This window comes from Hippopotamus amphibius, chromosome 17, assembly GCF_030028045.1.
Source record: "Hippopotamus amphibius kiboko isolate mHipAmp2 chromosome 17, mHipAmp2.hap2, whole genome shotgun sequence".
Classification (NCBI taxonomy): Eukaryota; Metazoa; Chordata; class Mammalia; order Artiodactyla; family Hippopotamidae; genus Hippopotamus; species Hippopotamus amphibius.
In genome coordinates this window covers 39,373,694-39,401,492 of record NC_080202.1, presented here as the reverse complement: position 1 = coordinate 39,401,492, position 27,799 = coordinate 39,373,694, and the positions used below count along the sequence as shown (strand labels likewise).

Genomic DNA, 27,799 nt, shown 5'->3' with positions numbered 1-27,799 from the left:
TGTGTGCTCGTTTTGGGGGGGGGAATATGACCCAGGCTGGGGGCACACCTCTCCATCTGGTCAGTCTGTGGGGTGGGTACTCTGCCAGCAGATGGGAGGGTACAGGGAAACAGCACACACGTCTAAGGGGGGGGGTGCCCAAGGGGATTATTTTCATCATATATTTATTACATAAATATATAGTAAAATAGACGAGCAACAATTACCATAAAAATATCTTTCTTTAAAATCCTGACCCAAAACACAACGGGGTGAAAAATCGCACATAACAGACATACTGATTGTCAATGTGGGGCAGGAGCAGGAGCCCCCCACGTCACCCCTACTGGCCCCACCCCTCCCTGGCGAAGGGACCTACCTCCTTCCCTGTTCCTGGCCGCAACCCCCCTCCCCCCACCCCAGCACCAGCGTCTCATACATTCAGTAGCGCCTGCAGGGACGTGTCCCCCTCCTCCCACCCAGGAGTTCCCAGGGCAGGAATTGCTGTCCCCCTTATGGACGGTGTCTGTGTCACACGCCCTGCCCTCTCCCAGCCCTGCAGACCCGCCACCAGGGGAAGGGGTAGGGGCTCCTCCACCCCCGCCCTCCCCAAGTCTGAGCAGGGAGGAGGCTGGATGAGGTATGTGTGTTATGAGTGATGGGAGGGGGAATACTGAGATGGAGAGGCGGGTGGTGGGGGCGGGGTAGTGGTCATGGCTCTGGCACCCCCTTGTCCTGGCCTGGCCCCCTCCTCCTAGTCCCAGCAGCCCCTCCTCCCACCAATCCTGCCCCTGCTGCCCCACTCTGCCCGCCCTAGTGCCCCGGGCCAATACCGGGGGAGGCATGCGGAGCACCCACGTCAAGGCCATCCCCCTCATTAGCACCAATGGCCCCCAGGAGAGGGCCCTGTCCCCCACTTCCAAAGCAGGGACTGGGACAGCTGCCTCTCTAGAGCAGGTGCGCGGTGCTCCTGAGTCCCCCCGGCTCCTCCCCCACCACGTGTACTTGCTCACACATTCACGCAGAGAAATGCACACATATACCCCACATCACTGAGAGTGGGGGGGAGGGGTCAGGGGTTCCGGGGAGGAGTGGGGGATCGCAGCGTATACGATTGGGGAGGGGGAGGGGGGATTCCCGAGTGCCTGTAAGAGGCCAAGCCTCCTGGAGGCCTTTTCTCCACCATGTGCATGGCTGAGAATGGGAATGGCGGGGTGGAGGTGGGGATGGAGGGATGGGGAGACAGCAGACAGGTCAGGAATTCCACTGGGCCCCCAGGGGGTGGGAGGAGGGTACAAGAGGGCTTATCCATGGGACTGGAGTAATACAGGAATCAGTACCCCAGGAGAGAGAGGGGACAGAGACAGACAAGAACAGCACGGGCAGCCCACGAGCCCAAGGGGGGCGGGGCAGGCACATGCACATGTGATAGCGGATGCTCTTCCAGGCCCCCCACCCCTGTTGGAACACCTGAACAGTGGGGGAAGGACGTGCCCTGATGGGCGGCATAGCATTGCCTTCCCGTGTGTGTGTGTGTGTGTGTGTGTGTGTGTGTGTGTGTGTGTGTGTACGCGCATGCGTGGGTCCACGTGTGCGCGTGTGTGTGCATGTGTGTAGGGGGCTGTGGCAGGCTGAGGGTCAGGGTGGGGTGGCAGGTTCCCCACTGCTTAAGACATTTTTGCCCCAATAGTGCAAAGCGCAGGAAGCCCTGGCACCCCTCCCCCCGCCCCCTGCCCCATTCCCCATGGCTTCCGGGGGCATCTGTGTCCACCCATCCATCCCTGCCGACATGCAGCCCTGAGCCCAGGGCCCTCTGGTCTGCTCTGTCCCTCCCCCACCCTCCCCTCCCCCCACCCTCAGAGGGCTACCTCCTCCCTCCCTCTCTCCCTCGCAGAGTGGGCGATAGCCAAAGGGAGGAGGAGGAGGGCAGCTCACCCAAGTGCAGACCAACAGAGCACTCCTCACCAGGAGGGTGGGAGGTGGCTCAAGCCAAAGTCCCTGAATTAGAGAAAAGAAGAGGGGGAAGGGGTCCCAGGGGCACAGGGGCGGCTGGCCTGAAGAGCTTCAAAGAAAACAGGAGGAGCACCAACCGACCCCTCCCCCGGGGCTTCCACTAAGTGCCGTTTATCTAAGCACCCCCGTTCCGGTGCCTGCCTGCCCAGAGTCTGGGATAGTGCATCGAGTGGGAGTGGGCAGGGAGGGGGGCAGGGGTGAGAGAGAGCCCAGCAGACAGATGGAAACAGGGGCCTAAGGGGGTGGAGGCTCTGGGAGACGCTCACGCACACCCCTCCTCGCCCCCCAGGGCAGCAGCATCTGGATCGGAGCTAATACTGCAGGATGTGAGGAGGGCGGGAGCTTGAGCCACAGTTTTTCCTGTGTGGGTGCCAAGGTGGGGAAGGAGTGGGGGGGACAGGGAGAGGCCCCTGGGGCTGGGCACTTGAGAGGGGAGCTGTGCGGGCAGCAGGGCAGGCTGGTGAGGGGCCAGCTGGCATCCAGCGTGAGAGGTAGATGGAACTCAGCGGGCACGAGTGGCAGAGAGCAGAGGGCGTACTGGGGCGGGGGTGCCAAAGGGGCACAGAGGGAGGGGCAAGGCAAGGGGGTGGGCCAGGACCCTGTTGTAGTAACTCACAGCTCTGATCGGCAGCCCTGCCCTTGGGGATCTGGTGTGGCGGGCAGGTCTCTCTGACTTGGGGGGAGGAGGGGCAGCTCTCAAAGTGCTTGGGGGTGGGAAGGGGTTCTCCCCTCTGGCCAGCCTCAGTTAATAACTTAATATCATCTATCGATTGCTTGCTCTCTCTTTTTTCTCTTTTTCCCTCTGTCTAGTATTTCTTCATTTATCTTCTTCCCTTGCCTGGTTTCCAAAGTGCAGTTAGAATGACTGTAATTTTTAACCTCCAGGGGAGGAGCCAAGCCAAGCCTTTCTTTGCACCCAGGCATCTGGGGAAGCAGAGAGGCCCTTAGCCCGGAGGGGGAACCTAGGCCAAGAGACTGGGCAGGGGGCTCTCTCGTGTGTGTGTGCAGGGGGTGAGTTGAGGGCATCTCCCCCCACCCCACATTCCTCCATCCCCTACGGTCAAGATGGCTTGTCCCCTCTTGGTTCTCCCTCCCTTCTCCTACCTTCTCGGAGGACGGGGTCCCGGAACCTGCAGGACACGGTCCCCCCGCCTCCCACACTGTCCTTGTCATGGCAAGTTCATCTGTGTGCCCTGTCCCAGGGCTGGAGGTTCTGAGGAGGGACGGGGCAGTGCGGGGGTGTGTGTGGGGAGCTGAAGCTATCCGAGGACGAGAGGGAGGAGAGAAGAGGTGTGGGGGTCTCCCTCAGCCCCCAGCTCCGCCCCTTCTCTCCAGGCTCCTCCCCACCAGCTCCGCACACCCTCTGGCCGCCTGAGGCTTTAGACTTCCTGATCCTCAAAGACCTCGAGGAAGAGTGGGGGGAAGAGTTCGGTGGGGCACTCGACTTTCATGTGGAGGAAGCGGCTGGCGTGGCAGGCCCCGATCATGCGGAGGTCAGTCACCTTCATCAGCAGCTTGGGCCAGAAGTGCGGAATGTTGTGTTTGCGGTGGTTGACGTAGTGCTCGAACGCCAGCAGGTACGCCTCCTGACTCTTCTCGATCTTGTCCACACACAGCAGGCCCGAGCGGTCTGCGGGCAAGGAGGGGCAGGCGGGTGAGCGGGTGGAGGGGAGCGGAGGTGGCAGAGAGGCTGGCGGAGAGGGGAGAAAGATACGCTCTGGGCAGGTGTAGGGGCCGCCGCAGGGCAGAGGGAGGGGGCTGGGCGCTGGAGGGGCAGGTAAAGAAGACAGAGGGGCAAGAGGCCGGCCTGGAAAGAGAGGAGACTTGGAGACAGGGCAGGACTAGTGGGCGGAGAGCCGGGGCGGGAAGAGTAATACAGAGGGGCTTGGAGGCAGGGAGGCGGGGACTGAGAGCAGAGGGGGGACTGAGAACAGAGGCGGGACTGGGGAGAGAAGGTGCATGGGAACAGAGTGGGGGACGGGGAGCAAAGGGGTCTGTGGGAGACAAAGAGCAGATGGGGGCAGAGAGAAGAAATGAAGCCAGGATACGGGTAGAGGGATCAGGAGGTACGTGATAGGCCTGGACATCGGAACAGAGGAGGGATGGGTGACAGAGCAGAGGACCGGGAACAGAGGATGGGCTTGGGGACAGAGATGGCCTGGATGACAGAGGTAAGCTGGGGGGACAGAGAGGTGGGCTCGGGGAGCAGAGAGACTGTGGGGTTGAAGAAAGAGTGCGACAGGCCCGGTGCCCAGCCAAGCTCTGGGCCCCCGGAAGCCCCTGAGCCCTCCCGGCCAGGCCGCGGTACCTGTGGACATGAGCAGCACAGCCTGCAGCAGAGCCACTTCCGTGTCGTCCAGGTTAAAGGCAGAGAGTGACTTGCCCAGTTCAAAGATGGCGTCGGAGACGACGCCCAGGCCGCCGTTCTTGAGCTGCTCCCGCTTCACGGCCATCTCCCCACTCAGCGTCAGGGTGTCACTCTCGGGGTCGTAGCGGACCGCCGCCCGCAGGGACATGATCTCCATGCAGCACCCCTTCAGGAGGATGATCTGGTCTTCGCAAGGCAGCTGCAGGACCACAGGGACACTCGGCATGCATCCTCACGAGCATCCCCTGCGGGTACCCCCTGGGAGCCGCGAGGCCACCCCCAGCCAGGAACATGTGCTCTGAACAGCTACGCTCGTGCTGGGCGGTGGAGCTGCCCTGTTTCATTAAGCCTCACAACCGTGCCTCTGAGTTAGGTCCCATCATTACCTCCATGCCCACTGCAGGTGAGCAAAGGGAGGTGCAGGGAGGGAGGCCACATGGCCAAGGTCACAAGCCAGTATGGCAGCCTGTCTCCAGAGTGAGCGCTTTTTAAAATAAGGAGAACTTCCAGAGTCGGGATGGCTGCTTAGACTCGGGGGGAGACAGACAGTGAGGGGCCTGGGCTGGGCCCATGGAGCCTGTTGGTTTTTTAGGGAATCAGCTCACTCTGTGTGTTTGTGTGTGTGTGTGGGGGGGGGGGGTGTTGGGGGTGTGTGTTGGGGGTGTGGGTGTGTTGGGGGTGTGTGGGTGTGTTGGGGGTGTGTTGGGTATGTGTGTTGGGGGGTGTGTGTGTGGGTGTTGGGTGTGGGGGGGTGTTGGGGGTGTGTGTGTTGGGTGTGTTGGAGGTGTGTTGGGTGTGTGTGTAGGGTGTGTGTGTGGGTGTTGGGCGTGTGTGGGTGTGTGTTGGGTGTGTGTATGTGTTGGGTGTGTGGGTGTGTGTTGGATGTGTGTGTGTGTTGGGTGTGGGGGGGGTGTGGGTGTGTCGGGGGTGTGTGTGTGTCGGGGGTGTTGACCTACAGGAATTGCTCCCCATCGAGAGAGCTTCACGTAAGCATGAGCTGGGACCGGGTGACCTAGGGAGCAGCCCGAGGTTTCCCTCCAACGTGGCACCACGTCTCTCCTCCCATCTGCCACTCACCTCGGAGAACATGGGCAGTTTTTTGGCAAAGTCCACCACGCGGGTGATGGCCGGGGTGATGATCTTGGTAAACTCGCTGAAGGCCTCAAGGTCCACCTTGTCTCCGTCTGGCATGGAGACGATGGGTGACTGGCCAATGTCATCCGGCTGGAGGGAGAGATGGGGGTCAGCTGGGGCTGCAGACCCCTGTCGACCTCTCACTGAGGCTCCCTGCCCACCAGGGGGAGCTCCAAGGCAGCTTGGGGAAGCGGGGGCCACCAGCACCCGGGGACAACTGTGTCCCAGGCCTACGGCTTCTCTCACCTCGGGGCAGAGAATAGACTAGTGCCAGGGCTCCAAGTCGGCTAATAACCACAAGGATCATGACAGCAGTAGAGGTAATGTCGTAACAATAGAAACTACATTCACTGAATATTGAATATGTAGCTAGGCATCAGGCCATAGCTTTTTTTAACACATATTATCTCATTTAATCCTCACCACGACTTATCACCATTAGCTGATGTTATACTTAGCATCATAAGTACAGCTAAGTAATAAGCCCAAGGTCACGTGGCTAGTAAGTGGTAGAACCAGGATTTGAACCCGGAAAGTCTGATCCTCGACAGTTACACACACACACACACACACACACACACACACACACACGCTTGGTATCAGAGCCTGTGCTCCTAACAGCGTACTGTTCCACCTGCTGACACGCTCCACCAGGAGTTTTTTGCCTTCCCCATTGTACACAACCAATTATCCATCTCCTCCCAAGCTGACCATTTACTTGGCACTCAGTTTTTCCAGGGCCTAAAACAATGCCTGGCACCCAAGAGGTGCCCCAAATATGGTTACATGACTGTGTCCTCACCCTTCCTCCCAGTCACTGTGGGCAAGAAAAAGAGGAGAGGTCACCCCTGTTCACTGGCAATTCGATGAGCAGCACAAGGCCTTGACCTCATGGAGCTCCCAGTCAGATGGAAAAGGCAGGACCCTGATAGCAGTGACACGTACACAGGTGTACGAATCAGAATGGCCAAGTTGTGGAGACCATCTGCTTTGGACCAGGCTAAACTAAGAAGGCTTCCTGGAGGAGGCGACACTCTGAGTTCACTCCCCTCTCCTGGCCACCTGGCTGCCAGTCTCCCCATGGCCCCTCTCTCCTTACCAGGAATTTCCGCCTCTGCTTCCAATGGCTGCCCTGGGCGTTTGTGCTGCGATGGGCCTCCGTGGCAACGTGGATCAGGTCCCACTCTTCGGGAGTGGGCTCTGGTCGCTGCTGCAGTGATCGGATCATCTCCTCCTTCCTTCGCCGCTCCCGGTTCTGCTCAATCAGCTTGCGTTTGGCCACCCGCTTCGAATCATCTAGAACCACTGTCAACAACAGACAGACACGATGCCCTTCTGCATGGCACACTCCATAACCCGCTCAGAAACTACTCTTCTCAGTGTACAGGCTGGAGAAACTGAGGGGCCAAGGGAAGCTAAGTGACTTCCCAAATCACCTAGCCATCGGGCGGCACAACCTGGACCATGATCGCTGGGACCACATCAACTCCCATCTGGGCTGACCCAGAGGAATGCCATGTTCTGGTCTAAAGGGTTATGGTGACAGTAGTTACTAGAAGACCGTGCCATTCAAGCCCCAGCTAATGAAAAATGCCATCTCTCACCCACACGTGGGGTGCCTTCACTAGTAGTCAGAGACACTGTGCTATGGTGAGACTTATTTCTACCCAACAACTCTGAGGCCCTGGAATGGTGAAAGGCAGGTAGGCACCAGGGTCCATGCCCAGAGCCCACAGCAGGATCCTGTTTCCTTTTCTTCAGGGATGAGGGCAGCAGGGACTAAGATTTGGAACATTTATTCCACCATCAGCCTGACCCAGATTGTCACTCTGCCCTGTGGGTACCCTGGAAGGGAGCTGCCATGTCTGAACGCACCCCCGCCCACAGCCACCTGGCCTGGTTCCCCCCACCCATCCCCTTACAGTCCATGGCCATGCCCACAGCGATGCACTTCTTGAAGCGACACAGCTGGCACTGATTGCGGGTGATCTTGTCAATGACACAGCAGCTGTCATATTTGCACGAGTAGGTGGGATGGAGGTTCTTCTGGATTGTGCGGCGAAAGAAGCCCTGGAGGGGGGGGCGGGGAGGCGGGGAGACGGAGCATGTTGTGATCACAATCCTCTCTTCCTGAACCAACCATGCAGTTCTCTGGGGGGGAGGGGGGTGCGGGTTGGGGAATTAGTGAGGAAACCTGGCATCTTCTCGATGCAGCAAGCCCAGCAGCCCTGGGCTCTGCCAGGACTTAGAAATACATATCCTCAGCCTCCCAGCTGCCTAGGGGTCGCGGTACATGGGTAGCGGTGGCGGCGGAGGTAAGGATGGTGATCGCAGTGAGGTGATTGGAGCCTGGGATGGGGTGAGGTGCTACAAGGCCTGAAGGAATAGCCGCGTTGGACATCCAATTAATACCTGATTTTCCATCTTGCGAAAAGACTCTAAAAACAACACTGGCCCCAAAACCATTCTCACACATGCTGCCTGTTACCCATGCAGGTGGAATTCATGAAATGGGGGGCGGGGTTCAAAAAGCCAAGAAAGGGCATTGGGTATGAACTCTACCAGCACGAAAAGAATATTTTCAATTTTACACATAGGGTTTAGTCTTTGCTTTGAAGGAAAAACCTCAAGACTCAAGACGGTAGCAAGAACATGAAGCGCTAATGTCTGCTGCAAACTTACTATGGGTCAGGCACTTAAAAGTCTTTTCTTTCATGTATTGTCACATTTAACATTCATGTCAACCCCACGAGGTAGGAAGTGTCATTATCTCCATTTTGCCGATTAAGCACTTGGCTCAAAGTCATATGGCTAAGTGGGTAGCAGAGCCTCAGAACTGGACCTGAGGTATAAGACACAAGGTCTGAGCTCTCAGATTTTGGGGTGCAATTAAAATCACCTTGGGTAGCCATCAAAAAACACAAACTCTTGGGCCTCACTCTAGACCTACAACATCAGACTCTCTAGGAGTGGGAAGGCATCTCTGTCCTTTCAGTATGCCCCGCTGGGACTCAGATGTCCTTGAGGGGGAGACTCCTTATTCTATGTTACACTGCTGGCATTGCTTCTAGGAACACTGCTAAGGGACTCTACATCCCTGGTGGTCTTGGTTTGATTGACATCAGGAAAGAGAAGGACTTGCAGCCTTGACATATTCTTACATCCTTCTGTTTCTTGAAAGATCTTACAGTTTCAGAAGGTGATGATCCTGGAAAGACCATGTAGGTTGAAATGTCCAATGTGAGATCTAATTCAGCTTCCCCAAGTCTATGACCTTGTCCCCTCTGCCCAGGGAGACTTTGCCATACTCTTCTCTAGGCTCCACCGTGCCCCTTAGCACTGGTTCTCACCCTTTCAGGTGCAGTGGAAGCAATCCTACACCTGGGAGCCACCTACTCTGACTGAGTAGGGTTGGGATGAGGCCTTGGGATTTGCACTTAACAAGTACTGCAGGTGGTCCAGGAACTACATTTTGAGAAACACTGATGTTGCTTTCAACTGATGTTAGTCTTTCCCTGGCAGCCTGTGAGCAGCTTGAGGGCAGGGCATATACTAGACCTCTCACACTTAATACACTGAATGGATGGATGAAAGCAGACGTTTGTTGAGTGCTTCTTTTGTACTTGGCACTGTTTTAACTACCTTATGTGCATTATCTCATTTAATTCTTCTAACAACTCTATGAGGTAGGTAGTATGATTATCCCCACTTTATGACGAAGAAACTGAGGCTCAGGGAGATTTGGCATCTTACCTATGAGTGTCAGAGCAGGGATTATGAATGAACAAATGAATGAATGAATAAGAGAAGAGAAATGATGATATAACAGATGGGCTTCAGGTTACATGTTTATAGAGCTGTCTCTTATGCCAGGTGCTGAGGGACTTAAAGGGAATGAGATGGGCGCTCAGGTGGCGGGGGAGGGGCAGGAGCTGGCCGGTCCATACCTTGCAGCCCTCACAAGTGATGCAGCGGTAGTGATAACCGGTTGCCTTGTCCCCACACACGACACACTGCTCGTCTTTGTCCAGGTAACTAGGGATATACCCTGGGAGGGAGGAAGGGAGGCAGGCAGGCAGGCATGGCTTGGGCCCCCAGCAGAGAGGCTCCTACACTCTCTCCATCCCCCAGCTTTTCCTTCCTGGCCCATCCCCTAGCCCAGCCTCCCTGAAGGGTTCTATGTCTCCAGGTAAAATCCTGCAGACACATCAGAGGTCACCTTGTCCATCCCTTTCCCTAAGGATATGGAGAATCCAGTTCTTCTGACTGCCCATTCAGGGCTTTTCCTTTGCTGCATCCCAGGGGCAGGGGATACGGCACAAGGAGAAGCCAATGTCAGCAGCAGCTCATCTCAGGGACCTCAGGCAAGGGGGTTATGGGAGAAGGGGAGAGGCCTTCCTGACCTCATCCATCCTCAAAGGCTGGGGCATACCCCATCACCCCTCTCAGCCCAGACAAATCCATCCCAAGCTCTCCAGGAGGCTTTCCCTGTGGGACATGCACAGGAACTGCTGATACATGCCCAGGCCCCAGAAGAGCCCTGGCCTGGTTCGGTGGGGTTGAGGGTGGGGAGCAAGGGCACACGCAGCCAGGCTCACCTGACATGCTGGTTTTCAGGGAACATTGGCCGTTCTTTCTTTTTCGCTTTCCATCTGGTGACCTGGCACTGGATGGGGGCAAAGTGGGCAGAATCAGAGAGCAGTCCTTGGGCAGCCCCCCTTCTCATCCAATAGGCTGAGGTCATCCCCCAGGTCTGACGCCCTCCATCTTGTGTCCTCATCCTACCTCCCACCCCCAGGTCAGCTGATAAAACTGAGAAGGGTCCAGCTATCTGGAAGCTTTGGGGTGAGAGATAAGGGGCTTGGCTGGGGCACAAGCATGTTCTAGGGCCCCAACATACACAGACACACACACATGACCATGCATTATAGAACCTTAAATACCCATAATCTATAAGATAACCACATATTTAAGCTTCCTGTACGTGGCCCATATGCAGAAAGAATCTTCAGGACATGCTTAAAGCTATATAACCTTTAGAATACACACAAATAAACGCAGCAGTAGACCAGCACATATGAACAACTAAAGCTGCCTTCAGTATAAACCCAAGCACGGTGAGTAAGCAGCAGGCTCTACTATCTATATCTATGAGACTTTCAGAGCTTTCTCAAATGTGTTATATGACCTCTAGGATATGCCCACGTGTTACACAACCCTCTAGAAGGGCACCTAATAATACCATGTCCCTCCCCGCAATGAACATGTCACTTGATTTCCAGGTCGTGCACACACGCTAAGTAACCACAGTGGACCACTAGAACCTAGCCCCAAGAATGTGTGAAAAGGATGGGACTCCCAGAGCCACTCTGTCCACGGCCTCCATTTAACAGAGCAACAAACCGAGGCCCCACTTGTGCCTGGTGACACTGTGCGCTGAGGTCAGAGCCAGGACAAGGACCCTGGGCCCCTCCAAGTAAGGTATTAACAACCCTCAGCCACTGCACACACATGTTGCCAGCCTCTCCACATACGTGTTACATAACCTCGGTACACACAGGTTACATAAGCCTTCTACATGCATGCACGGATTGTATAACCTCCCACACCCACCCTGTGTGGCATGTCGCAGGGCCCTCCCCCCCCGGAGCCTGATGCAGCTCCGAACACACTGACACAGTGACCTTGGCCAGGGTCACAGTCACAGACAGCTCTGTGTTCCACACGCCCTGGGGATTACCCCTGATTTCTACAATGGTTCCGCGGTCAGATCTCCCTCCTGCCTCGGGAGGGGTGGGAGTGGGAGAACTCCCCGCCACCTAGGCCCCAGTGAAGCTGGCATCTTCAGCAATTAACTAGACTTACAGCCTCTGGGTGCAGTTCCAGGGACAGCCACAAGGTGGCACAGTGACATGGGGGAGGGGAGGCAGACAAGGGAGGGGCTGCAGTCCTGAGGGACCAGGAACTGGCATTCCCGCCTTTCTCTGAGTTAGGAGCGGACTCTCCCAGGCCCACAGCAGTCTGGGCAGGGAGGTGCAGAGGCTGTAAGTGAGAGCTACGACATTTAGCTATGACAGGCTAAATCTTTTTCAGAGGCCCCTGGGGTGGAGATTGGGTGGGGGGATACCCCCATTGCCCTACCCAACTGTCAGCCCCATCCACTTCCTCCACCCCTTCAGGGACCCAGTCTTGGGCCCCAGGGCTTTGCTGGGCCAGGCCTCTGGCCTCCTGGCTCTGAATCTGGTCTCCTAGGCAACAGCCACACCGCTCCCCAGAGCACCCCCCTCCCCCACCCTCTCCCTGGCCATAAGCACAGGCTGTACCCAGCTCCCAGGGCACCACGCCAACTGAGACTGAGCTCTGTGCCACTTGGAGCCGATGGGAGAGGCAGAGACCCTCTGAGCTCCTGAAGCGCCATGCAGATCATAGGCAACCCATGCCTAGTTGTGTGTGCAGGGCTGATGCCTCCTCCACATGGGAGCAAAACCTTCATAGCTGGCATTCACTTCCACTTCCTGGGAGGAGCCCCATGGCAGTGCCCGCCCTTGCCCGTGAACAAGGAAGAGCTTGTGAGGCTCCCAATAGGTTCCAAATATAAGCGTGAGCTGTGACCAACAGCTACTGGGGCATGTGCCCTGAAATGTCATGTCACATGCACCATGGCCTCTGGACCACACGCTGGTGGTCAGAAGTGAACGAGCTGGTAGGGAGAGGGGGAAAATGACAAGGCTTGGATTCCACACGCTCAGGTGAGGGTGGTGGAGGGGACCCTGAGGGGCATCTGAGACGCCCAGCGCTGTCAAGGGAGGGGCCACGCGCCTGCTGCCTGTAGTCACTCTGCTGTGCATCACCTCCCCCTTTCAAAATGGGCGTCTGTCCACTGAGGTGCCTAATTTCCTGCCACATGGGAACATGACCTCGTCTCCTGGGCAAAGGTAGGCAGCAGGCTTGCTGGCCTCATGCCCATACCCCAGAGGTGCTTAAAAGGCCCCAGCTCGGCTCTCTTGGACCCAGCCAGGTGACGCTGCCTACTGCCTAGGAGTTGGCACGACCTAGTTGCCAGACCCATTACCTGTTCTCCTCTGGGTCTGACCCACACTCCACCTTGCTTGGCTTCTGTTCCATTCACTTCAATTCCATCGAGGATGCCCTCCAGCACGCCAAGAGACTGGGGTGGGCACACTGGCCCCCCCGGCACGCCCACAGGCCACCCACCCCCCGCCACCCAGGCCCTAGGGCACAGCACCCATGGTGCCCACCTCAGCACTTGGCCTTTCACACCATGCCCTGCGCCCCAAGGGGGGCGGGCGGTGAGAGGGGCCAGGGAGTGGCAGGTGGTAGGGCTGGGGGGGCAAGCTGGGTCTGTGGGGCGGGGGTCCTGGGCTGGGGGATTAGCTTCGGAATCGTGTCCTGTCCGGAGGTCCCTGCAGAGAGAGGAGAGAGGCAGGGATAAGGCGGAGCCACGGTGGGCCAGGTGAATGGGATTCCTTTCGTGCCAACATTCTGGGGCTCATAACGAGATGTTGGTAGGCACAGGGAGAGGACTAGGACAACCTTTCAGATCAACAGACAGCAGGCAAAATACAACAAAACACAGGTAGCAGGCAAGACTGGAGATCCGCATCCTGATCCCCAGACATGGAAAGGGATGGAGGGAGAGAATAAGGTCATCCATGTACCCTGCCTCAATCCTCACATTCGATCAAGTGCCTGGCCCTGAATACGTTATCTATCAAACAGCAGCTATCGTTACCACCTTCCTAGGCAAGTTTTCCTGAAACTCCTCAGTATTATAGGGCAAGAGGCGACCAGAGATGAGCAGCTTTCAGCCCAGGCATGGGGGGTACTGGCGGCATGCAGGGATCCTGAATGCCCACACCAGTGCCTTACTGGCGAGGGACACTGAGAACAGCAGGGAGCCGAGCTCCCCGGCTGCCGGCCCGGCTGTGACTCCCCAACCCCAACCCCGCAAGGAGCTTCCCATACAAGGTCCCAAATCACACTTCCCAGTCAGAGGACCAGACTTCCCAGCTGGCTTACCACAGCTGCCACCCACCGGGATGGCAAAGGGAGGGGGAAAGGAAACTGACTCGAGTTCATGGAATAGAGAACATGCGCCTCTGGTATCAGAACTTCACAGGTGAGGAAACCAAGCCTCACAAGGCCTGACCATTCACTTGAGCTGGCACAGCTAGCAAGCTGCCTGCCTCCAGTGCTAGCCTTGTCTCGCCACCTGGGGTCTGGGGCAGTGCCGACCTGGGCCAGCCCTTCCCTCCAGGCTGCACCGCTGACCCCTGAGGCTCTGTGTCTGCACACACAGGCAGGTGTGGGCACACAAAAGGTGCAGCTCCCTGCACAGGATCTCCATCGTGTGGCTGCAGCACCTCCTGGGCCCCCTGGCCCCACCCCCAGGAACTGATAAGGAGCCAGGGTGGGAGGGGAAGGGAGAGATAGGAGAGTCAGGCCAGTAGGCAGGGCAGGGCCATGGGACAGGGCCTCTGCACTCAGGCGAGTCCCCATCCTGGGGAGCAGGGCAGGAGTGCAGAAGGGTAGCCCATTCTGCCTTTGATACCCCCACAGACCAGAACTGGGCACTGGGGGCTGGACAGCAGACATGGGGTGGGGGTGGGGGTGGGGGTGCAAGCAGGGAGCCTTAGCCCAGGGAGCCGTCAAGAAAGTAGGTCAAGTTTTTCTTGGCTTGCAGAGAAATTCCTGTTATAAATTTATAATGGCGTAGCCAGCCCTAAGGGGTGGAGGTGGGGGGAGAAGGAGTGGGTGGGGATGCCCAGGGCCTGGGCACAGGGGCCTGCTGCTCTCAGCCAGAGTGCGAGGGGTAGGGGGCCAAGGCAGTCGTGGGGGTTGGGCTGGACAATAGAGGGCTATTTTCTGTCGCCTCTGTTTCCACTTCTATCTGTGCCCAGTGAAGCTTCCTTTGGCCTGTCTGTCTGCATGTGAATGTCTCTCTCTCTTTCTCCGGGTCTGGGTGTCTCCCTGTCTCCCCCTCCCCCCAAGACGGTGCCTCGGTGCTTGGTGCACCCTGGCTGCGGTGCTGCCCCCGCCCGTCTCCTGCCCACCTGGCACGCTGCCACCACTTGTTTACAGAAGCTGGAAAAATCCACTCGCCAGCCTGAGGCCCGAGCGCCCCCGGGGAGGGGAGGAAGCAGGCACAGGAGTGGGCATGCTGAGAGAGGGGCAGCCCTGGGGCGTGGGCCCTGGGGGCAGGTGAAGGGAGCCAGGCTGTGCGGGAGTGGGTACCAGCGGCTGTGGGCCGGGCCAGGCAGGGAACACCGGTGGCAGCGCACGGCCTGGGCAGCGCCCACCGCAGGCCATAGCCCTGGAGGACCCCCTCCCCCCCCCACCACTGCCAGTTGCTCCAGGGCACGCCTGGGGCAGTGCCAACCTAAGCCACCATGTTTATCTTCCCTCCCCCCTCCCCAGCCCGGCCTGAACTCCAAATGTGTCTGGGCACTGCCAAGGGCTTGCACGTGCCTGCTGTGGTGGCGGGGCAGGCTCCCACGCTGCCCCACCTCTGTGCTGGGCCAAACGGTACCCGATGCCCGCCGGTGCCACCCAGGCTCCGCAGAGCCCCCGGCAGTGGGCAGAGGAGCAAGGTCCTGCCCTCGCTGCTTAGGGCACCCTCACCTGGCACCTAGCAAGAGGCGGGAACCCCTGGGGAGACCTTGTCACTCTCCGGGGACATACTTGGGCCTCTGAGGCGACAGAGCAGGCAGAGGGCCCTGCATGTGGGGAGGCACAGAGCGCATGAGCCTGTGTTAGCTGTGGGCAGAAAAAAGTCAGCAGGGCAGGGGGGCGGGGCAGGGATACCCACCCTGAAGGGCAGCCTCCCTCCCCTCCTCCTGGAGTCCTGCTCAACTGCCCCAGCTCCCGCCTGGCACATCCCCTGCAGAGGAAGGTACTCGGCACCCCACCCCCAGGAGGCAGAGGGCTGGAGCTGCGGGACTCTGACTTGAGGCTGGACAGCCGGCAGGCAAGGCCCACCTGTCGGCTGGCCTGGCCACCCACTCCCTCTTTGTCAGATAAGAGCTGCCTGGTGGCAGTGTGGGCAAGGTGCCCGCTGAGGGGGAAGCATTTCATTAAGCTTAAGTGCTTCTGCAATGGGGGGACAGAGACAAGAGGCCAGCGCGGCGTCCACAGGCACTACGCCAGCTTCCCGCTGCCGGACTGGCCCACTCTGCAGCCCTGGGGACCCGAGGGACTCCCTGGAAGGACTCCTGGGGCTGCCAGAGGGGACTCTCCGCCCCAGAATCTAGCCCCCAAGTCTACACCCACCACCCTCCTGAGTGTCTGCTCTTGGCTTTGGCCCCACCTGTTGGGGCCCCTGAACTTTGCCCTTAATGCTCTAAGGAAAGCCCAGCCCTCCTGCGAGCCAATCACAGAGGGAAAGACAGACACAGAGAGAGGGGGGCTGAGAAAAGGGGAGAAAGAGGAGAAGGAGAGGGGTGAAAGGGAGGATGGGGGAAGAGGGGAAGAAAGATGAGGAGGGAGAAGAACAAAGAGATGGGCGGGGTGGGGGTAGAGGCAGCGAGGACAGTGAAGTAAAGGGACAGGAAGAAAAGCAGCAAGTAGATGCGGGTGGGGAGAGAGGGTGAGGGAGAGAGGAGGACAGAGAAGGGGAGGAGAGACAAAGAGAGAAAGGTAACAAAGAGAGAAAGATGGGTGGGGGGTGCTTCATGCCCCGCCTAAGTCCCACCTCATGGAGTCTGGGGGGAGGGGAGAGCAGAAATGGTTTCCACGGTGACAGCTGGTTCTTGGTGGCCTGGCATGTGGGCTATTAATAGTGCTGTGGGGAGGTTCACACCTCCCTCTCCCCTTCCCCTTTGCCTGCTGCTAGGGTGGGGGGAGATACTTCTCCCCTAATTCCAATTATCTGGCACTGATGCCCTGACTCCACACTACCGGGGCCAAGAAGGGTGATGCTAAGAGGCCCAGGTGGCCACTGTAGCCCAAACACACACACACACACACACACACACACACACGGGCATGCACAGGCAAACACAGGCATCTGTGTGCAGACACTGTCGCCTGTGCCAACGTGGGCTCCCATGGGCAGCCACAAACACCAACAGCCCCCGGGGAGCCTGTAAATGGTGGAGGCTGCGGCAGCAACACAGGCCCCCAGGTTGAGGGGTATGTCTCTTAGCGCTGGGACCTCTTCCTCCTCTCCCAGATCCCCCCTCTTCTATTCTCAGGTACAGACTGAAGGGGACTGCCCCACCCGACGCCCTGTTATCCTAGAGCCAGGAGAGAGAGGAGGAGTGAAGGCGAGCAGGGAGGCACTATTTGGCAGGTGTGAGATGGCAGAGGAGTACACAGACGCAGGCACCAGCTTGGCAAGCAGGAGGAGGGGAGAGGAGGCAGCACTCTTCGGTGGGCTCTTGCTGGGCCCCCGTGAGATGGGATTCTGGAACTTGAGGGCAGTGACCCTTAAGCCTGATCTTCTAGCCACTGTGGGGACTTGGAGGCTAGAGAATGGGAGATGGGGTGGGGGATATGAGATAAGGGGGAGATTGGTTACTTAAACAAAAGGATCCTCTCCCCCAAAAGAATATAACAGGAAAATCCCCCCTGCAGGTCAGAGGCAGAAAGACATAAACAGTAGCCTTGACTTGGGCCAGATGCACAGTATTAACATCAAAGACTCTGTTTCCCGCCCACCCCCACCAGAACCTCACCCACCTGCTGCTCTCCTGTCCCTCCTCCCGCCCCAGGCCAGCTCCAGTTCGCCAGGCATCACGGTGGGTGCCCAGGTCCAGGGCTCACCTGCATCCCCCCATGCCTACTGACGATGGTTGTGCCCACGTCTATGCTCAAGAGCTCAGCCCCTTCCCTGCCAGCTCACAGAACTTCATGTCCCCTGCCCCAATTCCCCCCCAGGAATGGAGGGGGAGATCCAAATTACCAAGAAGGCAGTTAGGAGCACCCCCACGCTGGGCATACTCTCCCTGCCCTCCCCCCAGCAGCCAGCGGGTAATCGGAGCTGGGAGCTGGGGCAGCTGAAGGCTGGAGGCATGAATGTCACGGGGCCAAGGCGCTCACTGCAGATGGCATCAGGGGCACAGGGCTTGGGGTCCTCCCTTCCCCACTCCTCTCTTCCAAGGAGGAGGCTGCAGAGAGGAGTCTGCAAGCCCTGGGGAGCACCGCCCAGGAAGGATGGGAATGGTGGAAGGGAAAAGAAATGCAGGGACGTTCTCCCAGGCACCCCAGAGAGGCGGGAGATAGCCCCCACCCAGGCATAACTGGCAGAGGCGGGGAGGGGGCAAGAGGGACGGAGAGAGAAGGAGGGAGAGAGAAGCCGAGGGAGGGAATGGGGAGAGGGAGGGGGAATAGAGAGGCTGAAAAGTGTGTGTGTGTGTGTGTGTGTGTGTGTGAGAGAGAGAGAGAGAGCGAGAGAGAGAGCGAGCGAGCGAGAGAGCGCGCGCGAGCAAGTAAATGCAGCTGAGTCTCCCGCACACACACGGACACGTGCAGGCACACACACTCACCCCGCATGCGCAGAGCCGCCGGCTCGGAGCACCCCATTCCCGCAGATATTCAGAGCCCTCCCCAGCCCACACATGCACAAAACACGCACACATGGATGCGCGCACAACCCACCCACTCACTGATGTGTACAAAGACGCCGATAGCCACCAAAGCCTCAGGTCCAGTTCCCCTTCCCTCGCCCACGCCCCACGCGCCTGGGTAAAAGAGAAAATGAAACAGGCAGCTAAGGCTCTGGGAGCCAAGAGCTCATCTCTTCCTTGCGAAAGGAAGAAAGGAGGAAGAAGGCTGGGGGCTGGGTCCAATCACGCTGCTCTTTGCCACTGCTGGGGATGTGGCTGTGCCTTTGGACCTAACCTTTAACCCCAGTCCCCGGTGCCCAGACTGGGTGCCCACCTCCAAAGCAAGGGACCAAGGATAGCATTTTCTAGGCACCAATAAGTTCCATCGTGCTCCCCTTGTCTACCCAGAGAACTTCTGACCCCTCCCTAAGGACCACCTCACACAATGGCATGCAAGAGGGAGGTCTCCTTTGGTGCCCCAGCCTTGGCCTGCCAGGGAGGAGGGCAGGCCACACCACATGCCTGAAAACCACATGCTCCCCTCCCTCCACCAGCCCCAGACGCCTCCGTGAGAGACCGAGAACTGTCTCTGGTTCCAGGCAGCGTGTGTATCCCCACCCTGGAGAGTTCCAGCCTTGGGAAGAGAGGAGACTCCACAGGTGTTTGCCATTCCAGGATGCAACAGAGACTGACCACAGGTGTCATCCCACGTTATGTCATTTACCCTTACTCTGCGTGAGGTGGACATCATTGTCTCCAGATTATGAAAACCCAGGCCCAAAGTTAGCAACTGGCAAATGGCAAAAACCCAGCCGCCAACTCCCAGCCAGTGCCCTTCCCACCATGGTCATGCTTGCCACCCTCCCCAAGAGGCACAGAAGTCCCCCAAGCACCTCTGCAGCCATGAGAACTAGGGTTGAGATTAGCCTCCTACTCCAGGGGTTCCCCAGTGGCCCACCACAGGGCATATGCCACCCCACTGTCCTGGGGGAGCTGCATAAAAGGAATTTGGGGGAGAGAGGAGTCTTATCACCAGACTCACAGAGGAAAAGTGGCAACCCAGGAAAGACCCTGGACCTCCAGGTGCCACGCCTAACACCCTCCTTATTCACTGCCACCATCCTCCACACTGATGCTCCCTCCATACAGCGGTGGGGAATCTGTCAGCCAGGGCTGGGTCCTGGTTCATTGATGGATGGTAGGTAGCTGAGATGCTGGGTCCCCAGGAGAGGGGGAGGGTGCCGTATGCCACACATAAGAAGGGAGAGGGGTTGTGGAGAGGAGTCTGCTTTCCTTGTTTTACCTCTCCCCCATTTCCAGTGCTCAGACGTGTCTCAACAGTGATGCCCAAACATTCATGCATTTGCCTCTAATTGGGGAGGTGTGTCCCAGGCTGAGGTGCCAAGGGCTCCTTTTAAGAAGCAGCTAAAAGGTGAGGATCAGAGGAGGGCAAGGCAGAGGGGCTCCAGGCTGCACAAACTCGTTGGGGAAAGAGAGGAGACATGGAGGGTGAGGAGGCTAGAGATTAGGGACCCACTATCTCTACCACCCCCCCACCCCAATCCGTTCCTGTGATGTCTAGGAGATCTAATTCTCTACCAAGCTTCTCCAAGAAACCCAGGGGACTCCAGACCCACAGACTTTCTCACTGTAACAGCTAACACACAGTGCTTGTTATGCACCAGGCACTTTTTAAAACATTTTATATATTCTGACTCCTCTAATCCTCAAAAAGGTGAATGAGATAGGTATTATCCTCAATTCACAGACAAGGCAAGGGAGAGGTTAAATCACTTGCCCAGAATTATACAACCCACAAGTGGCAGAGCTGGGATTCAAACCCAGGCAATGTAGCTCTCTCTCTCTCTCTCTCTCTCTATATATATATATATATATCCCTGCTTTTAACCATTACAGCATATCACCTGCTAGAGGAACAATACCTTGTTTTTTCATCCAGCTATGTGTTCCCTGTGACCCAGCCTCAGTTTCCCCTTCTGTAGCAGCCATGGATTCTCTACGGTAGACTCCCTACCAGGGCCTCCTCATCCATGGTCTAGGCCACAGCTAGGGGGGAGCATGCCCAGAAATGGTAGATGCCCCCTGCTCCAATGCCCTCTCTGGAAGAGTTGGCCGTTCTGCCACTCTGGGCTGCAGGGCCAGCCCATGGGAAAGGGCCTCACACACAGTCTGGGCAGCTGTACCCTCAGAACCAGGCTCCGAGGCTGGGCAAGGCAGACACAGCTGTTGGGCATCTCTGAGGTGGGTCTCAGCTGCCAGGGGTGTGGAGAAAGGCCATTGTGAGTCCTGCCACGGACCCGGCTCAGCCGGGTCCTGCCAATTCCCGCCACTGCCCCTGGGGGGCGATTATTTTCCAGCGGGTCAGTGTGAAGGGAGCCTCCTCACCAGCCTGCTTGGGAGCTAGCTAGCCATGGCCTGCACCCACAGGCCTTCCAGCAAGCTGGTGTCCCCTGGCTGAGCCTGCCAGCCTGAGAGATCGGCACGGGCAGTGGCTGACCCCCTTCCCTTCTCCCCTCCATTCCCAGCCCCCCAAACTTGCCAGCTGCAGCTGCAGCACTGAAGGAAGCGCAGGATGTCCTGAGCAGCCAGCTGAGCCCCCCACCCCCCACCCCAACCTCTCGCTGACCCCAGAGGCAGGGCAGGCGGGCCGAGGGGCGGGGTTTGAGTATTAACAACTGGAGAAGAATGAAGATCACCGCCCGTTCCCAGCGCTGAGAAAGGAGGCTGTGGCAGAAACAGAGACCAGAACAGGGGAGACCAGAACGGGGGTCGACGGGGGTAGGGACAGGGTGAGAGACAGTTACAGCCTGGCAGAGAAACAAGGCGAGGGAAAAGAGACACAGCGACACAGAGCAACAGAGAGACCGTGTTGGAGCGAAATTCCAAGTCAAAAATACACATCACTCACCCAGACACTCACCAGCATTCGGCCTCCTGAGGGAGGCTTCCAAGTTTAGGCCGGAGGGCAGAGGTGGAGAAAGGGGCCACACTCATGGTGGGAGGCAGGAACTCAGCTTGGGGCCAGTGAACATCCCCGGGAATGGCTTAGACAAACGACCCCAGCAGGGGCAGCTAGGTTCCTTATTTGCTTTTGGGGTGGGGATAAAGGCTAGGAGTCGGCTCTCCCCATGACTCCCCTCCCCCCAGCAGCCAGGATCATCCCAGCTCCTCAAGTCACTGAACACTGCTCTTCAGGTCCATGACTCTGCCTTCTAGAACTCCCCTACCCACTACTCTCTTTGCTCTGATTTCTCGTTCCGTCAAAAAAAAAAAAAGAACCTCAAAAAAGAAGACAGCAGGAAGCTTGAGGGGAAAAGTCTATGACTAAATGTGCATCTAGGGGTGTGCCTGACTGCACAGCTACGCTGTGTGCATCCAGGGTTGTAGACCTGTGACTGTGTGGTCCTGAGCCTTGTGAACGCCTTCTGCACCTGAGACCCTGGGACTGTGTGCAAATAAGTGCACCTGTGTCCAGGGTTTACCACAGTCAATCAATTAACAAGTATTCAGAGCACTTCCTATGCTAGGCTCTGGGTGGAATCCAGAGCAACTCCAGAGATTCTCCCAGGTCTCAAGGAGCTTACCATCTGGGGGGGTGGGATGACAAGCAAAAGAGATGGAGAACGTTATTGTGAATGCATGCCTTACGCCATTATGGGAGCAGGGGTTTTGTAGTATACAGAACCTCAGAGAGCCACAGTTAGAGTCCAGGAAAATACTTGTTGCTAAGTTGCGTGTCCATGTGTTGATGTGTAACTGCATTTGCGTTTGACTGAGTGACAGCGACTGTTACGGCAAGGCGATGATGCCCGTGTGACTGGGCTCACTCGAGCACGTGTGTGCCTGTGAGTGACAGGGTCTTTTGTAATGTGCTGCTGTGTGCAACTGCTCTGTGTTCACGCATGCATGCGATAGTGACTTTTTCTGTGTGGGTGACAGCGACTCCCCCTTGTTTGTGTGTGACAGCAGCTCTGTGTGACCCTGTACGTGGGTATGTGCATGGGTCTGCTCTTGGTCTCCCGTGGGTGTGTCCCGCCCCTCTGAGCTCCCCTGTGCAGCCGCAGACTGCCTCTTCCCTTGTCCCCATGTGGGTGTGTCCAGCAGCTCCTGTCCTTGAGTCTGCCTGGGTGTCCCCGGGTGTGCATGTGGCTGTGTGTGTGGGCATATCTCTGTGTCTGCATGTCACATTGGCTTCCCCCCTCATCTTGGACAACAGCCCCCTTCATCCCTTCCCCCTCCTGGGGCCAGAGCCAGCACTGAGGGGTGGGCTCCCATCCCACTCGCTTTCCTTCTGCGACCTCCACCCCTGGACACCACCCCTGGAAACGCGTGGCTCTCTCCATTGCCCCTAAGATCCTCCACCCCGCAGGCTTTTCCTTCACACCGGACTAGGGAGGGCCCCAGGCAGAGAAGGGGCACCAGAGACACGTTGCAAGGGGAGGGAAGCGGGTGGCACACACAACACGGGTCCATTCCTCCCTCTCGTCCCCAACCACCCTAGCCTGCAACTCCCTTAATCATCTAGGGACCCTCAGATACACTCCCCCCACCATCACACACACACCCACCCCCAGCCGCGTTTTTGCAATTAGGAGTGTTGCAACCAGAGAGCCATGTTCAATTGGGGGAGGCGGGTGAAAGGGGGGGACTTCCTTCTCCCGGGGTCCGTGCAAGCCCACCCCCCACCCCACTCCTACCGCCCTCCGCAGCTGGAGGCAGCTTTGCAAAAGGCCACTCGGCCTCGGCCTGGGAGGCTAGGGGTGGGAGCTGGGGGGGGCAGGCCTCCGGCGCACCGTAAACAAACCGCGGCGCGGCGCGGCGGGCGGGGGAGCTCCGGCGGCCGGCAGCGGGGCCGGGCCCGGGAATGCGCAGCGGACGGGCCGGACAGAGGCCGGGCGGGCCCTCGAGGGGGAGGCCCGGACGCCATCTCCGCCGGCGAACCCCGGGGCCCACCGACCTCCCAGCAACGCCTCCCTTCCCCTGGGCGTAAGTTGCAAGCTCCCGGCCAGTGACAGGGTCACCGGGGCGCCCGGGAAAGCTGAGGCTGGCAGCGGGTACCCCCCGGGCGCCCCCAGCCCGCCTGGGAGCTGGCCAGCGAGCCCCGCGGCTTTGCATAATCAATCACGAGGTATTTGCATATTAATGCCCCCTCGCTCCCTCCCCCTTACCTCGGCGTGGCGCGCTGGACCGGGCTGGGCAGCGACGCTGGGGTCTCAGCGCCCCGTGCCGGGGGCGTCCATGGGGGGCCGGTGGGGCCCGGGCCGCCCGCCTCCTGCGCCCGGGTGTGAGTGCGAGTGAGCGCGGGGGGGCGGGGGGCGAGTGTGGCGGCCCCGCGGCTCCTCCGGCAGAGGCGGCGGCCGCTCTTGGCTCCTCCCTCCCCCGCCCCGCTCTGGCTGGGGCTCGGGCTCGGCGCGCCCGGCCGGCTCGCGGCTGCTCCCTGCAGGCCGCCTCGCCGCCGCCGGCCCCCGCCCCCCGCCCCCCGCCCCCCGCCGCGCCCCGGGACCCCGGCCAGCCCCCAGCCGCCCCTCGGCCGCCTCTGCCCCCGCCCCGCCCGCACTCGCCCGCCCCACTCCAGACGTCTCCGGCAGGAGTGGTACTTGGTGACATATTTTGGAAGAGATGTCATTTAAAAAATAGCCTTCCCTCGCTGGAAGTATCGGAGGGGTGGGGGCGGGGGTGGGGGGGGTGCACCACGGGGATGGAGAAGGGCGTATCGGCGAGCCGCCTGCACCTTAGAAGTCGGGGAGAAAGTCTAAATACCAAGCCCCAGGAGGTTTAGAGTTTGTTTTGAGGTCGGGTCCCTTCTCTGCCAGTAACTCACTGTGTGACCTTGAACAAATCAGCACGGCTCTATGTGGCAGAGCTTCCTCAACCTTAAAATGCGAGGATTGTGCACGTGACCCCTGAGGTCCTTTTAATTTCAGTCATCCTATGTTTTTAATCCTTTTGGAGGTATGCTTCCCCATTACCTCCCTTGCAGTCTCATTTCTGACATCATTACCTGATCCACTGCCTCCTCTTTCAAATGTCACCCTCCTCCAGCATAGGTTTTTTCTATTCACTGTCATCAGGCATTTCCTCAACAATCTGGTCCTCTTGCTAAGCTGGGGAGGGGGTAAAGCTTGCCATACCCCCTCAACTCTCAGTTTCACAGAGGTGGTTTTCCCTCCCATGTTTGCCCGCCATCCCCCCCCCCCGCCCTCCCCGTTCCAAATGTACAGGACCAATCTAAGGAGGAGGGTGGGCTGTGTAAAAATGGATCCCCTTCCCCAAAGGAGAGAGAGATCTCCATCATGCCAGCCCCACCTCTCATGCACACACACACACCTGCATTCACGGACATAAAACCAACCCAGTGACGCCAGAGCCCCTTTCATCTCGGGATCTCCCAGTGCCAGGCAGAGCTCTAATTACCCCAACACCCCCCCTGGCCTCGCCGGTTCACCCGCTGTCATTAGCCCAGTTTTACCAGTGGAGGCCATAGCCTTCCCACGGCTCCCAGGGTGGGGCCCTGTCTCTACAGTCTGCTCTTGGAGAGGTGTGCGTGCGTGTGTGTGTGTGTGTGTGTGTGTGTGTGTGTGTGTGTGTGTGTTAAGGGGAGCTACTCTATCCATGGCCCACTTTGTACTGGGCAGAATCACTTGCTAAATGTGGGGTTCTGATTGACAGCCTATCCAAACTGGGCTGCCCTTGCTCTTCTTCGTCTCAGCCACCTGCATCCTCAGCTGTGTTGGAGCCACTGCTTTTACAGGGGGTATTGGGGTTTGCAATGCGTGCGGGAGGGGAGGGAGACTCTCTTGGGAACCCCTGGAATCACTGGGATGAGAAGGGCAGTTGGGATGAAACCCATGGGATGCAGAGTAGAGTGGTGATGATGAGGGGTTTGCAGTGGGGGAAGGGAGCCTGCAGTGGGGAATTGGGGCTGCAGTGTGCAGAGTCAGCATGCAGCAAGTGAACCTGTGGGTTCAGCCTGGGTTCACGGTGGACATGCAACAGCTGCAGTGTGGGGCAGGAAGCTGATCACGCAGGGTCAGGGCAGCGTGCAGGGGGAGGTGCACTGAGGGTGTCTGTCTGCCAATCGATGCCACCTCCTCAGTGATAGGGTTTGGCTGATACCCTGGGGTGGGGGCAGGGCTGAGGTGTGCAGTGCTTAGGGTGCAGGCTGTACCATGTATGGAAACAGTCCCTGGGGATTGGGCTGCCCGAGGAGCCCGAATATCAGTGCATATGACACATTTATGAAATAAGCTACATGGATCCTCTGCAACCATCAGCCAGAACCAGGAGGCAATGGAGAGCTCTAGCCGCACTCTGAATTAGGGCAGGGTGATGGAGTCCAGAGCGGGAAGGTGAAAGTGCTATGGTTTTTGTCTCCCTCTGTTCTGGCTTCCCCACCACATCTCTTTGAGGAAAGGTCCTCAAGTTATTGGAGGAGGGAGACTTTTTGAAATCCTAGACCCAGAGCCATAGAAAATGAAGTGCCTCCTGATCCATCGTTTCTCCCCAGGGTCAGAGTGAGCACTTTGAACTCAAAGACGAAAGTTCCCCATTCCTATCTTCTCCTTACGTCTCTCCCTTTTCTTAGCTCCCGATATGGTCTGGTAACAGACCTGGGGAAGGGCAAAGTGAAGGGCACACTGCCTCCAAATCAGGGATCTTGCCAGATGCCAGGATCCAGCCCAAATCTGGGCTTATAACCCCCGGCCCTGTGTTGCATCACTCCCCTTCCCACCCCACTCACCCTGCCTACTCCTGTTTCTTGACGCTTAGAGCTCGCCTCAGAGTCATTTCGTCCCCAGTTCTTGTTCCCTCCTTGCCATGACACCTCTCCCTGGCTGCTCGTCCCATCCCCACCACCTCTGCTTCAGTGCGAAGTCCAAGGGGAGAGTAGAATGGTGGGGCATGAGTGAGGATGGAGAGGGACCCCACAAGGGGATATATCTGACGGCCCCCTCCCTCTTAGATCTTGGTTGCCAAGGAAGCAGCAAGAACAGCCTGTTCTCTGGGCTCCCATCGGAACAGCTATGCCCAGGCCCCTCCCTCTCTTCCTTCCTTTTTCTTCTTTCCCTCCCAGACTGTTGCTAGGAAGCACCCCAAGATTTCTCAAGGGTCCCACCGCTAGAAACCAGGGGATCCAGATAGCTTTCTGAAGAGCTTCCCCCAAAACCTGGAAGCCAAGACCCCACACAGCATTCTCCACCCCTGCCAAGAAGCCCCAAACAGTTTGGGGGAACAGGGGACAAGCCCTCTGCCAGCTGCCCTGGAACTAGCTCAGTGGCCTGGGCCTTAGTAATTCCCCTCCCCATCTTGTTTTGACCTCCTGGCCTCTGGGTGATGTCAGCAAGTGATGAGGTGTCCAGCAGACACCCCTTGACTGCAGACACAACCTGACTTATTGGGGATTTCTGGAAAGACTCTGGAAAGCAGAGGAAACTCAGGTATCACCAACTAAGAGAACTTAAAACCCAGGTATTTCTCCCTCTTACCAAGTTTTTAGTCAAGAAAAGATGGTGGAAATGGAGGAAAGAAAGAGGGGTCAGTTTGTGGGAATTGGGGTTCACGTGGCTGGCAAAGATGAGAGACTGGGAAATTAGCAAGCAATTGCCCTGCTAAGAGTAAAGTGGCCACTTAATGCCCCCCTATCAATCACCTTTGTTCCATCAGGTGCCCTAATTATGGATCACAAAAAAGAGAATCAGGGAAGGCACTTGGGCCTGGCTGAGCCTTGCTTTTGGTATCTGAAGCTAGAAGTGGGAAAAGAAACTGACTCTTCTCCAGGTTGTCTTTCAGAGTTCCTGCTACTTTTATTCATTCATTTGACAGGTTTTTGTTTTTTGTTTTTTAACATTTAATACATGCCAGGTATTGGATCCCCTAAACTTGCCCAGCTTCTGGTTTCACCATCCCATGGAACCCCTTCATCCTGCTTGGCCAGCAGGAGAGAGGAGGGGAGGGGTAGGGGGGCAGTCTCCTTTACCTACCACACTGCAGCCCTCCCCCCTTCAGCTGAGAGATGGGACAGGGTGAAGTGGAGGCCAGGAGTACAGAGTGGCTCTGAGGGCCTGGAAAGAGGAGCAGCCAGCCTGTCCAGGATTCAGGATCACAGCACTCTCTTCTCCACGCTGGAGGGTGTGGAGAGGGAAGGCATCCTTCAGGGTGTTAGAGAGGAAACCACTCCAAGGATTGGTTCAAATTCTTTCACTGTCCTGGCTGGTCTCTTTCTGGACCTTTCCTGTGGGCAGTGGGAAGACAGAGATGGAACTGTGGGGATCCAGGAGCTGTCCCTGAGGAGGGACCTCCTTGTAGCCTTCTCCCCCATCCTACTCTTTCCCGGATGGACAGAGAGCAGGGATTTTGATGTGGGGACTGGTTGGGGGAGGGAACTGGTTTGAAGCCAGCTGTGTATGAGTGTGTGGGAATGACTCTCTTTCTTTTCCATCCACCTGCTGCCAATTAACTCCCCATAGTGGGGGGGTGGGGAACCCAGGCAAGATTCCAAAGGAAAATGTTCCAGTTAGAGGAGGGAAACGACTCAGTTTCCCTATAGAGAGAAGGGAGGATGAAACCCTTTGTGTGTTGTATGCTTACCAAGTATTTCAGTGTTTCTGGGTCTAGACTTGTCACTTTCCCTTATTCTTCTTTCCAGCCTAGATAAGGAATGTTTCCATCTCCTTGGGTACCAAAACCCCACTCCTCACAGCCTCTTAACCCACCCCAA

General features: G+C 57.8%; 1 protein-coding gene across 1 annotated transcript; it reads right to left on the bottom strand.

Annotated features, from left to right (window-relative positions):
- Positions 1–80: 80 nt before the first annotated feature.
- Positions 81–23,463, bottom strand: THRA (thyroid hormone receptor alpha). The gene is made up of 9 exons (XM_057716060.1): positions 23,250–23,463; positions 12,567–12,918; positions 10,093–10,160; positions 9,442–9,542; positions 7,417–7,564; positions 6,594–6,799; positions 5,438–5,584; positions 4,301–4,559; positions 81–3,622 (listed from the first exon to the last, which is right to left on the bottom strand). Exons 2-9 carry the CDS (start codon positions 12,617–12,619, stop codon positions 3,372–3,374), a joined length of 1,233 nt encoding a protein of 410 aa, XP_057572043.1. The 5' UTR covers positions 12,620–12,918; positions 23,250–23,463; the 3' UTR covers positions 81–3,371.
- Positions 23,464–27,799: the final 4,336 nt, after the last annotated feature.